The sequence below is a fragment of the Pristiophorus japonicus genome, chromosome 9 (assembly GCF_044704955.1).
Source record: "Pristiophorus japonicus isolate sPriJap1 chromosome 9, sPriJap1.hap1, whole genome shotgun sequence".
Taxonomy (NCBI): Eukaryota; Metazoa; Chordata; class Chondrichthyes; family Pristiophoridae; genus Pristiophorus; species Pristiophorus japonicus.
Window position 1 is genome coordinate 212,346,190 of NC_091985.1, and position 17,933 is coordinate 212,364,122.

Sequence of the window (17,933 nt, forward strand, 5' to 3'; positions counted from 1 at the left end):
TCACACAAAGATAAAAAGAGTGTCTCCCACAAGTTCACCCCTTGTGGTCAAGGTGTGCATCTAGGTTGAGTGTATACATTCATACAGTGGTGTTACATTGTGGTTACATACATGACACCCTCCAAGGCCTCGCCCCTCCCTATCTCTGTAACCTCCTTCAGCCCGCCAACCCTCTTAATAAGGAGTAATAATTTTCAGTGTCAGAAGGGTCGGTAACCAGAGTGAAGTTGAGGTAGAAGATCAGCCATCATCTTACTGAATGGTGGAGCAGGCTCATGGGGCCAATGGGCCTAATCCTGCTCCAATTTCTTGTGTTCTTAAAGGGTAATGGAAATGCAGAACTCGATGTTTCCCATATAACGAGGCTGGGGGCCAATTGATCAGGCTCAAGGGGCCGAATGGCCTATTCCTGTTTCTATGGGCCCAAGTTTCCACACGCGCCTAGAACGGCGCAGTCCCGACCTGGACGCCCGTTTTTCGCGCCACAAAGTGCGCCTAAAAAAATCCTCCATATTCTCCACCTCCCTGCAGGTCCTCTGGCCCTCGGCGCAGCGCAGCACGAGCTGTAGGGGGGCGGAGCCAGGTCCCTGTGCTGAAAACAGTGCCGGGACCTCTGTACATGCGCGCTACAGTGGGCACGCAAATGCAGTAGCTCCAGGCGCCGAACTGTGTGGGAGGGGCCCGAAGCATTCAGCCCCTAGCCCTGGCCGAATGGCCTCACTGGGGCTATGTGAATAAGGCTCCTCCCACGGCCAGCTACTGCTCCCCCCCCTCCCCCGACTAGACCAGACACCCGCTCTCCCCCGCCTCCGGACCAGACCCGACACCCGCTCCCCACCCCCCCGACTGGACCCGACCCGACCCGCACTCCTGTTCCTGCTCCCCAACTGGACCCGACCCGCGCTCCTGTTCCCGCTCCGCCCCCCCCCCCCCCCGACTGGACCCGACCCGACCCGAGCTCCTGTTCCCGTTCCCCGACTGGACCTGACCCGACCCACGCTCCTGTTCCCGCTCCGCCCCCCGACTGGACCCGACCCGCGCTCCTGTTCCCGCTCCGCCCCCCCGACTGGACCCGACCCGACCCGCGCTCCTGTTCCCGCTCCCTGCCTCGACCCGACCCAACCCGCGCTCCTGTTCCCGCTCCCCGCCCCCCCGACTGGACCCGACACGACCCGACCCGCGCTCCTGTTCCCGCTCCCCACCTCCCCGACTGGACCCGACCCGACCTCCTGTTCCCGCTCCCCGCCCCCCCTACTGGACCCGACCCGACTCCCGCTCCCGGACTGGATCCGACCTGACCTCCCTCTCTCCCTCCCTCTCTCTCTCTCTCTCTCTCTCTCTCCCTCCCTCCCTCCCTCCCTCCCTCCCTCCCTCCCTCCCTCCCTCCCTCCCTCCCTCCCCCTCTCTCTCTCTCTCTCTCTCTCCCTCCCCCCCTCCTCCCTCTATCCCTCCCTCTCTCTCTCTCTCCCTCCCCCCGTCCCCCGACCCGAACCGAACCTTCCCGACCCGACCCAACCCAACGCCACCTATCTGTAAATTTGGTGCTGGGGACGGGCCCTGCCCGAAGTCTCGGGCCGGCCCGTTCAGCCTTCGGTCCCGAAAGGCCTGCTGAAGCACTTTCACACAGGTAGGAAGATGGTTTATTTAATCTTTTCTTTGCTTATAAATGTTTATTCAGGTTGGATTTATTTGTATAATATTTGTAGAAGTATAAATAAGGATTTATTATAGAATTTAATGACTTCCCTTCCCCCCCCCCCCCCACCTCGTTCTGGACGCCTAATTTGTAACCTGCGCCTGATTTTTTAATGTGTAGAACAGGTTTTTTCAGTTCTACAAAAATCTTTACTTGCTCCATTCTACTTTAGTTTGGAGTACGTTTTCACTGTGGAAACTTTCAAATTCGGCGTCAGTGGCCGGACATGCCCCCTTTTGAAGAAAAAATTCTGTTCCAAAGTAGAACTGTTCTACCTGACTAGAACTGCAGAAAAAAAAATGTGGAGAATTGCGATTTCTAAGATAGTCCGTTCTCCACCAGTTGCTCCTAAAAATCAGGCGCAAATCATGTGGAAACTTGGGCCCTATGTTCCTACTTACAGTGACGACTTTTGTAAACAGCTTTTACAGGGGTTTAGAAGGGGAGGATACGTCGAGGGGATTAAACCTGGACCCCTCCTGTTAATGTGACTCAGTCACACTGGTCGGTGCCTTTACCCACTGAGCCATTGGGAGGAGGCTCCAGTGACCCTGCTGGAAAATGCACGTGTGAGGCCTCAGGTGAGGACAGGGGAATAGCTTGTCGACACTCATTGTCGTGGTTCACATGTGGACATTGGGCACATGGGTCACATATTGGAAAGAAACTGGTGAGTGTAGAACTGAACCCAGCCAGAGTCAGCACCTTCAGGGGAGGGGAACCAGTGAGTGTAGAACTGAACCCAGCCAGAATCAGACATTAGTGAACCAGTTGGGTTTTTACGACAATTCGATCGCTTTCATGGTCACTTTGTTCTAGTGCCAGCCCCACAAATTAGCAGGCTCATTAAGTTCAAATTACTAATCTGCCTCTTTGTTTTCTCTCTCACACTCCCTTTTTACTGTTTCAAATTAATTTTACAGGGTATTAGAAGGGGAGGATTTGCAGACGGGAAACTCAAATCGCAGACCGCATCAAGATCTGACAGCGTCACTCGAGTCGTCGGGACCCGAATATCATTGGCCTCTCAATATGGAAGCAAAAAGCACCGTTGACAGTGGGGAGAAAGTGTACACATGTTCTTTGTGTGGACAAGACTTCAGCCAAATCTCTGGCCTATTGAGACACAAACGGGGAGAGGCCGTTCACCTGCTCCGAGTGTGGGAAGGGATTTGCTCGTTCATCCCACCTTCTGAGACACCAGCGAGTTCACACTGACGAGAGACTTTTTGGTGCCCGGACTGTGGGAAGAGCTATAAACATTCCGGGGAACTGACGTACCATCAACGTGTTCACAGTGGGGAGAGCCCATTCAGGTGCTCTCACTGTGGGACTGGGTTCAGTCGATCATCTAAACTCGCTATACACCAGCGCACTCACACTGGGGAGAGGCCGTTCACCTGCTCTGTGTGTGGGAAAGGATTCAGTCGGTCAGGCAGCCTGCTGAGACACCAGCGAGTTCACAGTGGGGAGAGGCCGTTCACCTGCTCTGAGTGTGAGATGGGATTCACTCAGTCATCCAACCTTCTGAGACACCAGCGTATTCACACTGACGAGAGACCTTTTAAATGCCCGGACTGCAGGAAGTGCTATAAAAGTTCAGCGGAACTGAGCTGCCATCAATGTGCTCACACTGGGGAGAGACCGTTCAGGTGCTCCGTGTGTGGGAAGGGATTCATTCTGTCATCCGACCTTCTGAGACACCAGCGAGTTCACACTGCAGAGAGGCTGTTCACCTGCTCCGAGTGTGGGAAGGGATTCGTTCAGTCATCCGAACTTCTGAGACACCAGCGCACTCACACTGAGGAGAGGCCGTTCACCTGCTCAGAGTGTGGGAAGGGATTCACTCGGTCATCCTTCCTCACTGAACACCAGCGCATTCACACTGGGGAGAGGCCGTTCACCTGCTCAGAGTATGGGAAGGGATTCACTCAGTCTTCGATCCTGCTGAAACACCAGCGAGTTCACAAGTGACTGCAGAGGTGGGATTCTGCTGTTCTTGCTGCTGTTAATCACATCCCGGACTGAACCATGTTCATTCTGACAGTTGTTTTTTTTTTCTGCTGATAACTCCTATAACTGGGCTGGAGTTTAATATTCTGGATGAATGGGAAATAAATCAGCTTTGCTTTTCACACATTGCTATGGATTTTTGTCTTTCCCACCTGAGTGTTTAGCATCACCTGGCGAACTCAGAGAGGACAATCTGGGGGGAGGATTGTACGGTGGGAACAGAACTTCAGCCTGGACACAGTCCTTCAGGGCCACACTGAGAGGGCCAAACGGCACTTTGGTCTTTCTCGTCTATCATCACCGACAACAAAGTCGCCATGCGGGTTAATCTTGAGCTGTGTCAGAAATGTGTCCCAGCCGCTCTCTTCCATGGTTTGGCAATGCTAAATAGTATATACTTCAATGCAAGGAAGATGATACAAAAGTTGACTGTGTGGTTGATAGTGAAAAAGAAAGCTATAGACTGCAGGAAGATATCAATGGACTGGTCAGGTGGACAGAACAGTGGCAAATGGAACTCAATCCGGAGAAGTGTGAGATAATGCATTTGGGGAGGGCTAACAAGGCAAGGGAATACACAATAAATGGTAGGACAATGAGAAGTGTAGAAGAACAAAGGGACCTTAGAGGGCATGTCCACATATCTCTGAAGGTAGCATGAAGTAGATAAGGTGGTTAAGAAGGCATGCAGAATACTTGCCTTTATTAGCCACGGCACAGAATACAAGAGTAGGGAGGTTATGCTTGAACTGTATAAAACACTAGTTAGGTCACAGCGAGAGTACTGTATGCAGTTCTGGTCACCACATTACAAGAAAGATGTCATTGCACTAGAGAGGGAACAGAGGAGATTTAGGAGGATGTTACCTGGACTAGAGAATTTAGCTATGAGGAAAGATGGGATAGGCTGTGGTTGTTTTTTTGTGGAATAGAGGAGGCTGAGGGGAGGCCTAATTGAGATGTATAAAATTATGAGGGGCCTAGATAGAGTGGATAGGAAGGACCTATTTCCCTTAGCAGAGGGTCAACAACCAGAGGGCATAGATTATAAAGTGGTAGGATGTTTAGAGGGGAAATCTCTTCACCCAGAGGATGGTGGGGGTCTGGAACGCACTACCTGAAAGGCTGGTAGCATTTAAAACGAACTTGGATGTGCACTTGAAGTGCCGTGACCTACAAGGCCACGGACCAAGAGCTGAAAAGTGGGATTAGGCTGGATAGCTCTTTGTCGGCCGGCACAGACACGATGGGCTGAATGGTCTCCTTCAATGCTGTAAACTTCAGTGATTCTATGATCCTGTACTTACAGTGATGAAGTTTGTAAATTATGAGAAATATAGAAGATTAAGGGGTGATGTAATTGAGGTGTTTAAGATGATTAAAGGAGTTGATGGGGTGGATGGAGAGAAACTATTTCCTCTGGTGAGGGAGTCCACAACAAGGGGACACAACCTTCAAATCAGAGCTCGGCCATTCAGGGCTAATGTCAGGAAGCACTTCCTCACACAAATGCTGATTGGCTGTTTCTCTTGTCTGGAGAGTCTAGAACTAGGGGTCATAGTCTCAGGATAACGGACGGCCATTTAGGACTGAGTTGAGGAGAAATGTCTTCACTCAAAGGGTTGTGAATCTTTGGAATTTTCTGCCCCAAAGAGCTGTGGATGCTCAGTCGTTGAGTATATTCAGGGCTGAGATCGATAGATGTTTGGTCACTAAAGGAATCCAGGGATACGGGGAATGTGGAGTTGAAGTACAAGATCAACCTTGATCTTATTGAATGGCGCGGCAGGCTAGAGGGGCCGTATGATCTACTACTGTCCCTGTTTCTTATGCTCTTTGATAGAAAATTCAAGCATGCTGCAAAGTTGAGAAAACACAGACCCCAGTCACAGACCCCTGCCTACGTGAGAGCCAGCACATTGCATTGAGCCATAAATCAACTTGACATTTCAGGACTTTGGGCAGAGAGCCAATTATGGGCTAACAACACAGACTGCTGGATCAATTGAGCCAATAAGGTCAAAGGGGGTGAGCTCACAATTGTAAATTGATCCAGGATAAGTACAGACATTTTTTGCCATGTGTTGCAGTGTAATAAAGAGATGTAACTCAGCAAGAACTCTGTTGCTATAGCTGGAATAAAGTTATTTTTAATCTACAAGCGGATTTCGCATCTCATTGAAAATTAAGAGATCTAACAATTTTGGCGTCACGAACAGAATCGCTGAGGGAAGAAACTGAATTTTGGACATCGGACCTACATACTGAGGTAAGGACTCCACTTTATAAAAATCCTCGGTCAATTGTCTAAATTCACCTCCCCTTCTACGCGATTCCGAAAGCCTCCGGTTTGTGAACCCTCCAGTTGGTAATCAGCTCGAGGTCCCGTAGACGTTTAAACTTCGGTGGTGTGTTAGTTAATTCATCACCGACCCACTGATCGGCTGGAAAGCCTACGACTTGCGACTCCAGTAAAGAAATTAGTACTATGGCAGCAGAAGATAAGAGCAAAGAATTGCCTACAACTGTTAAAGGCGGGCGGGCACCACCTGAGGTTTCGATAGACGAAATCTTCGAACAGTTGAAAGAATACATAGAGCAACAATTCGACTCATCCAAAACCTGTATTAAGATCGAATGAAAGTACGGTACCTCCAAAGGACAATGGTCCTTGGATGAGATCAAAAGGGTCTTGGGAAAAACGACCTGTATGAAAAATAAAGAACGAACCAGATGGTCCCTAGCCGTTATGGGACAGATCCAACAGCGGAATGAGATTATGATGCTGTCCCAACATGATAGGGCCCTGACCAGTTCAATTGCAAGCAGTTTGTGAACAACCGAGACTTGAAAAGTTGGAAGTGGAAGTTAAAGATCTTAAAGGTGAAATTAAAGAATGGAAAAAATCATTAGGTCAAGAGACAGTAATAGGAAAAGGGAAATGTATCGGTCAATTCCCAGGGTACCCATGTTTGGATAAATTAAAAGCGCAAACCCGAAGACACGACCAAGGAATAGATACGGATTCTGAGTCTTCCGACGATACAGGGTCGGAGGATGAAGAATTAGGGGTGCGCTTTGCCCCGTTTAAAAAAAGACAAGTTGTAGTCAAATCAGAAGAAACTGCGGATGAGGGCGGAACCAAAAAAATGAAGAAAAGGCTGTATGAAAAACACTTAGTTCATGATCCGGCAGACCCAGAGAAAATTGATAAATGGTCCAAGGAATTGCCCAATCCAAAGAAAGGGGGAGTGAAAACATGGGACCAATTGGACCGCTTAAGAAATATATAGCAACTTCATCCCTGGGGCGGAGTGCAAATTTTGACCATAATGGTGCCAAAAACACAATGAAGAAAATTGTACGACAAGGTAGAAGAAGCTTTGGGGCGGGATGAACAAGAATTAGACGCAGGGTGGGATGCGATTAAACATTGGCTGCAAGCCTTCAGTCCAGCTAAGACAGACTGGGGGAAAATTGCAGCCTGCCAACAGAAAGAAACAAAGGAGGTCCTGGAGTATGACGAGCGGTTTAGATGCACGTGGCTAGAACATTCGGGTATGAATAATACGTATGAGGAAATGGATTGTTTGGACCCCTGAAAGCAGCTTTCGTGGCAGGTTGAAAGCCAGAACTGTCCAAAATGCTTAAGGTAGTGTTACTGGACTGGGAAGGTAGAGGAACTACCTTTGTAGCGTTGGTGGATCGATGTAACCAATTAGACAGGGATATGAGAGCTAAAGTCCGAGCTGTGCAGGCTATGGGATGGAAATCCCAGGATTCCGATAAACAGTTATTAGGAAAATTACCCGGAAAATATCATTAATGTGGGAAAGAAGATCACTGGGCCAAGACGTGCAGGGCGAAACAGCAAGGTCATGGCCGGGGAAGAGGACGCAGCCAGGGATACAATTCAGCCAACAAACCAGGCTTGTCACAAGATAACGACCTCATAGAAGCATTTAAGCGACTGACAATACAACAACAGAAAGAGTTATTTGGATTAGCAAAAAACGATTAGAGCCCGCCCTGGTCCCCCTCCTCGCACTAATACAACAGAGGAGAGATGGGCTATATATAACTGTGAGGGTGGGCGATAAGGATGTGGACTGTCTTTTAGACACTGGTGGAATTAACAAGCTTACCCCTACAACATGGAGACTTTTTGCTGTTGGATGGTAGGGCACGTACAGCCTATGGAGTTGGGGGCCATAAAATGGAAATTAAAAGGACAACACCGGTACTTATAGGGCTGGGTCCACATGAACTAACCACGCCGGTCTGGATAGGCCCAGTAGATCAACCCCTTTTGGGAATGGACGTTCTAATCCAAGTAGATTCATCGTTGCATTTCGAGGATGGTTGGGTGACATGGTCAATTAGAACTTTGAAGAAAGACAAATTGAAGGAACACCCGATATGGGCTAAAGATAATAACGATTGTAGCCTACTCCAGATGGAACCTGCGTCATTTACAGGGACCAAGCCTCCATGCACTAAACAGTATTCCATCAGTCCAACTGCCATTGCGGGAATCCTACCTGTTCTTCAGCAATTGGAGGAAACAAGGGGTGCTTATTAAAACGCATAGCTCCTCCAATAGCCCCGTGTGGCCGGTACAGAAATCTAATGAAACTTGGCGTTTGACTGTCGATTATAGGAAAGCTAACCAGTGTATTGATCAAAAAGCTCCTTTGGTTGCAGATCCCTCCACCATTTTTAATGCCCTCAAACCGGAACATAAATATTTCTCGGTTATAGATATGCCCAATGGATTTTGGTCGGTGCCTCTGGCACCAGAGGTTCGACAGTGGTTTGCTTTCACTGTCCAAGGACAACAGTATACTTGGACCCGATTACCGCAGGGTTTCCACAACAGTCCTACGGTATTCCACGTGGCTTTACAAAGCTATTTGCAAGAATTACCTCCCCTGTCATCCATAGTCATCCAATATGTAGACGATATCCAGCTAGCTTCAAACACGGAAGAACAGCATGAACAAGATCTACGAACTCTGCTGGACCACCTTTGGCTGAAAGGACATAAAGCCAGCATCGACAAAGCACAAATATCCCAAGAAGAGGTTGTATACCTGGGACAAAAGATTTCACAAGGAAAGAGAAAACTTACCCAGTATAGAACTGCAGCCATTCGGGCTGCTAAAAAACCCACCACTATTCAGGAACTAAGGTCCTTTTTGGGATCGTGTAACTTTAACAGAAATTGGATTGACTCCTTCACAAAGCTTGCTCAGCCATTGAATGATATCTTAAAAGGGAAATGTACGTCTAAAGAAGCCATCACCCTCACTAAGGAACAGCAAGAGGCCTTCCTGAGTTTGAAAAAGGCCTTGTGTTCAGCACGGCTCTGGGAATCCCCGACAGTGGTAAGCCATTTACCCTGTTTGTCCATGAGAAAGAAGGATACATGACAGCTATACTGACACAAGAACATGGGGATCGGCAAAGACCTATTGGCTATTATTCAGTAAAACTGGATGCGGTAGCCCTCGGATGGGGAAGTTGCCTAAGGGCCATGGAAGCTACATGTCGAGCGGTAATGATCACTGCGGGTCTAGTCCTCGACCAAAAGCTAATTGTCAAGTGTCCCCACACCGTATACGCTTTGCTGTCTATGAATAGAATGTCTCAGGTGACAGCAGCTAGATGGACTCGCTGGACAGCAGTTTTGGAAGCTCCTAATCTCTATCGTCCGGGCCAGCCCAGTTAATCCCACAACTATGCTCCCGATGTCAGAATCGTGGGAGCAAGAGGGGGGAGAATGTGGAGAGCATCACTGCGTGGAGATTTTAAAAGAAACAGAAGAAGTAGTCTTAGCAGCAGAGCAGCCTCTACACAACCCAGACCTCATCCTGTTTACAGATGGTTCCTCCTTTGTTGACAATGGTACCAGAAAAACAGGATGTGCAGTTACAACCTTATGAGGTAGTGGCAAAAGGATGTTTACCCTCAGGAACGTCAGCACAACAGGCTGAGTTACTGGCCCTGTCAGAAGCATGTCGAATAGCAGAAGGACAGACAGCTAATGTCTACACAGATTTGTGTTATGCTTTTGGAGTCGCTCACGACTTCGGTCTGTTAGGGCAGAAAAGAGGATTCCTCGCTGCTGCTGGTACACCTATCCGAAATGGAAAAGAAGTCCGAGACTTACTAGAGGCCATACAATTACCTCAGGAAGTGTCCATCCTGAAGTGTAAGGCCCATACCAAGGAAAATACCACGGAAGCACAGGGAAATGCCCTAGCCAACCAGGCAGCTAAAGATGCCACCTCACAGGGCGCTCCCCCAGAAGAACCAACACAGATGTGCAGATTAAAAGCACTCAGGACTCTGACACGAGACCTTCAAACAATGCAAGGCGAGTGCTCCTGAGGAAAAATGGACATGGATTGAGGCAGGAATTAAGCTAAGCCAAGATGGTGTCTGGAGACAAAGAGTTACCGACAAGCCAGTCGCGCCACAAGCCCTTATGTCTTTTTTAGCCCAACAGATCCACTCGTGGGGACACTTGGCCTCATAACAGATGATGGTACAGTTCCAGAAAAGCTGGTGGGGTCGGGGATTTAAAAAACACGCCCAGCTGGTAGCAGAAAAACAATTATGGACCCATCATGGTAATGCCCCAACTGAGGCCCCTTGCCCCTGTCGGACCATTCCAGCATCTGCAGGTCGATTATATATCTCTCTCTCCATGCCAAGGATACACTAACATTCTTGTTATGGTCGACAGATTCTCTAGATGTGTAGAAGCTGTCCCAACTAAAAGAGCCACAGCCAATCACACTACAAAGATCTTGTGTAAGGATTACATTCTCGGGTGGGGAGTCCCGAGTAGCATTGACTCAGATCAGGGAACCCACTTCACAGGTGCTGTCTGCCAAGAAGTCTGTAGGTTACTGAACATTACGTGGGATTTACACTATCCTTATCACCCACAATCATCAGGACAAGTAGAGCGAATGAATCGAACTCTGAAACAACGGCTTGCCAAATATCACCAAGAAGGAACATCATGGCCTTAGGCACTACCAATAGTGCTATGTAGCATTAGGGTAACCCCAAATAGAACTACCGTTCTAAGCCCTTTTAAAATTATAACAGGAAGACCCATGTCACTGCCAGGAACTATTGATTTACCTGAGTGGATAATTAATCAAAACAAAACAGGCAATGCGTTTCAGGATACGGAAAACTGGGCACGTAAATGGAAGTCAGCAGGTTACAATCTGGCTAACCTTGAAGGGGGGTACCAACAAGGCTACAATAATTCTAAACGGCCCCCATTTTTTGTTATCACTAATACAACATGGGTAGGAAGACCGGGGGAATCGGTCCATCTGATTAGAAACATCAAAGGAGGCCAAAATATGGGGTATAGTAACTGCTCCCGGAATTATAATGTAATCAAGCCACAGAACTGTCCAAACTGGGCCGATGTGGGAATTCTTAACATAACGGGGATTCTGAATAAAACAGATGGAAAAGCCTGGACAGGCCCCGGAGTGTTGCTGACAAAGAAACAGCTAACATTCATTGCCTATAATGGCACCTATTGGGTGTGTGGTCACAAGACCTACCCTTGGCTGCCCCAGAATTGGACGGGATCCTGCTATTTAGACTACATTGTGCCACATGGAGATTGGGCACATGGGTCACATAGTGGAGAGAAACCAGTGAGTGTAGAACTGAACCCAGCCTAAGCCAGCACCTTCAGGAGAGGAGAGGGAGGGGAACCAGTGAGTGTAGAACTGAACCCAGCCAGAACCAGCACCTTCAGGAGAGGAGAGGGAGGGAAACCAGTGAGTGTAGAACTGAATCCAGCCCGAGTCAGCACCTTCAGGGGAGGAGAGGGAGGGGAACCAGTGAGTGTAGAACTGAATCCAGCCAGAATTGGTAGTGAAAACTGGGAGTGGAGGAGAAACAGTCTAGAGATGTGCGATGTGCTTGAATTTCAGCACAGCAGGAGGGACAATGTGTGGGACAGGGATTTACAGCTTTAGGGGAACAAGAAAGGAAAGAATGTTCCATGGAAACTACATATGCCTATTCTGAATTTCTGTCCTATACTTACAGTGATGAGTTTTGAAATCTCCTTTTCCAGGGTATTAGAAGGTGAGATTTGCAGACAGGAAACTCAAATGAAACATCACGTCAAGATCTGATGTAGTCATTCGATTCCTCAGGACTCGAATATCATCAGCCTTTGAATGTGGAAGGAGAAATGTTTCTCTGTTCTGTCTATGGGAAAAGATTTCAAACATCAGTGTGACTGGAAAAGCACCGAGACACACAATCGAGTGAGAGTGTTCCAGTGCACTGACTGTGGAAAGAGCTTTAACCAGTTATACAGCCTGAAAAAAATCGCACCATTCACAGTGGGGAGAAACCGTACATGTGTTCTGTGTGTGGACGAGGCTTCAACTGATCATTCAGCCTGGAGAGTCACAAGGACACCCGCACCATGGAGAAACTGTGGAAATGTGGGGACTGTGGGAAGGGATTCAGATCCCCCTCCTGGATGGAAGCTCATCGACGCAATCACACCAGGGAGAGGCCGTTCACCTGCTCTGTGTGTGGGAAGGGAGTCACTCAGTTATCCGACCTGCTGAGACACCAGCGAGTTCACACTGGTGAGAGGCCATTCACCTGCTCTGTGAGTGGGAAGGGAGTCACTCATTCATCCGACCTGCTGAGACACCAGCAAGTTCACACTGGGGAGAGGCCGTTCACCTGTTCTGTGTGTGGGAAGGGAGTCACTCAGTCATCTGACCTGCTGAGACACCAGCGAGTTCACACCGGGGAGAGGCCGTTCACCTGCTCCATGTGTGGGAAGGGAGTCACTCAGTTATTCGACCTGCTGAGATACCAGCGAGTTCACACAGGGGAGAGGCCGTTCACCTGCTCTGTGTGTGGGAAGGGATTCACTCAGTTATCCGACCTGCTGAGACACCAGCGAGTTCACAAGTGGCCGCAGGGGTTGGAATCTGCTGTTAATCACAGCAATCTCCTCGGCACGGGAATGAAGACAAGTCCAGACCAAGTAACGGGCTGAGTTTAAACTTTCTGGGCCTATGGGGTTGGTTTATATCAGACAGGAGGAGATTGGTGTCAGTGACTGTGGAATTGGTTGATATCAGACAGGAGGAGATTGGTGTCAGTGACTGTGGGGTTGGTTTATATCAGACAGGAGGAGATTGGTGTCAGTGACTGTGGGGTTGGTTTATATCAGACAGGAGGAGATTGGTGTCAGTGACTGTGGGATTGGTTTATATCATCTCATCAGTTCCCCCACAGGATTCCTATTGTAAAGGGTAAGCGAGTGGCATGGCAGCAGCATAGTTATAGATTTAATGGTGGTATATTTTAAAGCTGGGGTGTCCCATATTTTTTCTCTCGTGGGCAGCGCAGATTGTACCTTGGGGCCGTGACTGTCGCGGAGGTTTCAATCTGCTCTCAATGGTTCTGCTGTATCTCTACTCCTGCTGATTGTCTTGCAGGCCAGGACCACGCCGATTTCTGGGCCAGGCCACTGCACGTTGCTCCCTCTGGTGGCCCCAGCCTGTTGATGGTCTTGCGGGCCGGGGCCATTAGAGGGAGCAACGTGCGACGACCCGGCGCGGTCCCAGCCTGTAAGACCATCAGCAGGCGGGGCCATTAGAGGGAGCATTGTGTGCTGCTGCAGGAAGGCTATGGCTGTGAAGAGGGCAACTGGATTTGACATCACCCAAATCCAGGTCACTGATTGGAGTGCGGGCAGGTACAGCTGGGGCGGTGAGGTCAGGGCGAAGGAGCGGCGAGAGTTCGTAGAGGGACGTGGCCGGGGCCCAGGAGAAGCACGAGTTCAGGGGCAGCATGAGCCAGCCTACATTACGGTATGGGTGCGCACTAGGTCCGTGCAGCAGAGCTGGTCTCCAGTCATCTTGGTTAATCCTTGCCACTGGACCAAGACCTACCTCTGTCAAGTCCGTGTGGTGGCTGGTGTGCAACGGTCACCACACGTTAAAAAAATCCACGCACAGGCACCTTCCACCCTTCAGTATGTAGTTCGGGATCCGGAATATTAGGTCCTTCATTGAAACACCTGAGAACTCATCCCTTTTTTGACGTAAAGCAAGTCATCCTCGTTTAGAGGGACTGCCTATGATGATGATGATGGTTTATATCAGACAGGAGGAGATTGGTGTCAGTGACTATGATTAGTTTATATCAGACAGGAGGAGATTGATGTCAGTGACTGTGATTGGTTAATATTGGATTCAATATGTCTCCTGGGCTGATAGCTCCTTACTGAGCTGCTCTTCTCTTCAACGGTATCCTTGGCCATCCTTTGCCCTTTCTTCCCTCAATCACATTTCTTCCGTTGCTTAAGATACCCTGGCTCTGATGGTGAAGGCATTTCAGGCCAAACTACAGGTTTAAAGCTGTCCCTGCTGAGTCTGCCGCCCATCCCCCGACCCAGCGTGTCTCTGTTCTCACTGAGCTCATTCACCTGCCGGAACTCTGCTAAAACTTGATTCCATCACCTGGATTCCTCGTCAACAGGACTACGCTGTTCTACTGACCACACTGTGTGACTCAGCGGCTGTGTCTCTGCTCTGCTATTGAGTCGCTTCAATGTCTTCAGCTGCTGAATTCATTTCTCACATCGGTTTCCGAACTGCTGGGCTTCAGTCTAGACTACGTGTCTGCACTGGACTACACTGGATTGCACTGTAAGATTTACCTGCTGTGTCTCTATCTCTGCTGCTCAAAAAAAAGTTTTAAATAATTGAAACTGCAGCCGTGTGTACTGAACTGGTTCCAGTAGTATTTCAGCGCTGTTGGCCTATAACTAACACCTACTGTTTCACTCGCTGTCTGGTGACTCGTTCGACCAGTTTCCAGCTTTGCTGCGCTGGCTTGTGATTTTACTTTTTCTCCGCCGCTTTGATCTACAGTGACCTCCAACTTGCATCTATTTCGCCATCAGCTTCCTTTCCCGCCACCGACTCTGATTCCTATGGCAACAACCTCCCTCCTCGAACTCTCTGCCCCTCAAATAGCCTCTGGACTTCACTCGCCTGCTACACCTGTCTCTGAATTTGGACAGCGGTTCATCGATGCTCTGTGCTGGCCCCATCCTGCTTACGCCGGCTTTGTCCCTCCATGGGACCTCGGACTTTGACCCTGGTTCTAGCCTCAAGCCCGTTTTAAGTGGAGCCTGTCCCAATGGAACAGCTCCGTCTTTCCCTAGTACTGGTGCCAGTGTCCATGAAGCAAAACCCTTGCCTCCCACATCACTCTTTGACTCACACTTTTAATTTCCCAATCTGCTTATCCCTGTACCAATTGCTGCATGCCTCATGTAACAATCCAGAGATTATTACCTTTGAGGTTCTGCTTTTTAATTTCGATCCCAACTCCTCAAACCCCTTCAGCAGAACCTCATTCCTAGTTCTACCTATGTTATTGGTTCCTACATGGACCACGACAACTGGATCCTCCCCTTCTCACTCCAAGTTCTTCTCCAGCCGTGAGGAGATTCTTTAACCCCGGCACCGGGCAGGCAACACAACCTTCGAAACTCCCGGTCACGTCTGCAGAGAACAGTATCTATCCCTCTGACTATACTGTCCCCCACCACAACTACATTCCCTTTCAAAGTGTCCAGGTAACTCTCCCCCTCCCTGATGCCCCACAATGTCTGCACCTCAGACTCCAGCTCAACAACTCTGAGCTGAAGCTCCTCAGGACGCAGGCACTTACTGCAAAGGTGTTTGTCCGGGATCACAATGCTCTCCACAAACTCCCACATGCTGCATTTGTGACACACCGGCCTGCACTGCCAGCCCTATATCACCGTGTTCTATTTAATTAAATGTTATTACATTTGTATTTAAGTAACTTATTTTACAGTTTAGTTCTTTGACTTCTTACTTGATCTGCATTGAGTAATGGATAATGACATTAAATATCTACCTGTAACACAAAGCACTACAAACAGTGTGGGCAAAAAGCTGCAACTCCTTCCCCCTCTTCTCCAAATTCCCACTCTTTCCAAGTTCCCAAATAAACTATTCTGTTTAAGTGCACTCCGTTTAAGCCTTGATCTTATTGAATGGCGGAGCAGGCTCGAGGGACCGCATGGCCCACTCCTGCTCCTATTTCTTATCCTCTTATGTTCTTCAAGGATAGTGGAAATCTAGAAATCTGTTCCCAATAAAACTGAGGCTGGGGGATAATAGAAAATTACAAAACTGAGATTGATAGATTATTCTTAGGCAAGGGTATTAAGGGCGATGGAATCAAGGCAGGAAGACGGAGTTAAAATGCTGATCAGCCATGATTTAATTGAATGGCGGAACAGGCTCAAGGGGCCGAATGGCCTTTTCCTGTTCCTATGTTCTGACAGTGATGACATTTGTAAACTCCTTTTACAGGGGATTAGAAGGAGAGGATATGCAGACAGGATTAAACCTAGGTCCCTCCTGTTCCTATCATTGAGTCACACTGGGCGTTACCTTTACCCACTGAGCCATTGGGAGGAGGGTCCTGTGACCCTGCTGGAAAATACACATGTGAGGCCTCAGGTGAGGACAGTGGAATAGCCTGTCGACACTCACTGTCGAGGTTCACACATGGACATTGGGCACATGGGTCATGTATTGGAGAGTGTAGAACTGAACCTATCCAGAGTCAGCACCTTCAGGGGTGGAGAAGGAGGGGAACCAGTGAGTGTAGTACTGAACCCAGCCAGAGTCAGCACCTTCAGGGGTGGAGAGGGAGAGAAGGGTAAAATAGTAGCAATTTGTGCAATATGCTTTGTTCTCTCCCTGGATCTTAAACTACTGAACTCACTCTTCCTCTAAAACTTCAGCTTGGTGCCCCTCAGTCCCGACTCCTTAATTTACCTCCCCTTCTCTCCTCCTCTTTCCCCCTTGGTTGTGTTGCACACTCTGGACCTTGGGCCTTCCCCGGGGATTCTCAGTATGAACAGGGGGGATGTATGTTGAGACAGGATGTCCCAGCTCTCCTCCTTTAAAGGGACACGGAGAGGACCAGCTCACTGAATGGCCTGTTTTATGACATCACTGCAGTGCCTAGCAACCAACCTGCCTGAGCCCTGTTTGATGGGACAGTGTAGAGGAAACTTTACTCTGTATCTAACCCATGCTGTACCTGCCCTGGGAGTGGTTGATGGGACAGTGTAGAGGGAGCTGTACTCTGTATCTAACCTGTGCTGTACCTGCCCTGGAAGTCTTTGATGGGACAGTGTAGAGGGAGCTTTACTCTGTATCTAACCCGTGCTGTACCTCCCCTGGAAGTTTTTGATGGAACAGTGTAGAGGGAGCTTTACTCTGTATCTAACCCGTGCTGTACCTGCCCTGGGAGTGTTTGATGGGACAGTGTAGAGGGAGCTTTACTCTGTATCTAACCCGTGCTGTATCTGCCCTGGGAGTGTTTGATGGGACCGTGTAGAGGGAGCTTTACTCTGTATCTAACCCATGCTGTACCTGATTGCAGAGAGCTTCAGGCAGACCATATGATCTCAGAATACCCCATTCCCCAGCACTGACATCCGTCACCTCGATGAGAACATAATTTAACACAAAGATAAGAGAAACCCATCAGTTTCTCCCCGGACACAGATCCGGAGGGACAGTGAGTGTCCCGAACATTGTTGTACAGTGTACTCGATAGTTCCTCCCTGGGTCTGAGCCTTTTGGTGATGATTTGAATTTGATGTCCTCGAGTTACTGACTCACCGACTGGTGGAAGTAGTTTTTCCTCATTTACCTGATCAAATTTTGAACACCTCCCTCAGATCTCCAATTCCCCTTTGTTCGAATGAAAAGAGCCCCTGTTTCTCCAATCTCCCCTGATAACTAACACAAGAGATTAATGTGCAAAGTTAAAGCACATGGGATTGGGGGTAGTGTGCTGACATGGATTGAGAACTGGTTGTCAGACAGGAAGCAAAGAGTAGGAGTAAATGGGTACTTTTCAGAATGGCAGGCAGTGACTAGTGGGGTACCGCAAGGTTCTGTGCTGGGGCCCCAGCTGTTTACACTGTACATTAATGATTTAGACGAAGGGATTAAATGTAGTATCTCCAAATTTGCGGATGACACTAAGCTGGGTGGCAGTGTGAGCTGCGAGGAGGATGCTATGAGGCTGTAGAGTGACTTGGATAGGTTAGGTGAGTAGGCAAATGCATGGCAGA

General features: G+C 48.8%; 1 protein-coding gene across 1 annotated transcript in view; it reads left to right on the forward strand.

Annotated features, from left to right (window-relative positions):
• Positions 1-17,933, forward strand: part of LOC139274112 (uncharacterized) — a 438,299-nt gene that overhangs the window by 41,450 nt on the left and 378,916 nt on the right. Inside the window, 2 exon segments of the mRNA XM_070891155.1 lie at positions 2,921-3,591; positions 12,452-12,694. Coding sequence (XP_070747256.1) covers positions 2,921-3,591; positions 12,452-12,694 — 914 coding nt within the window.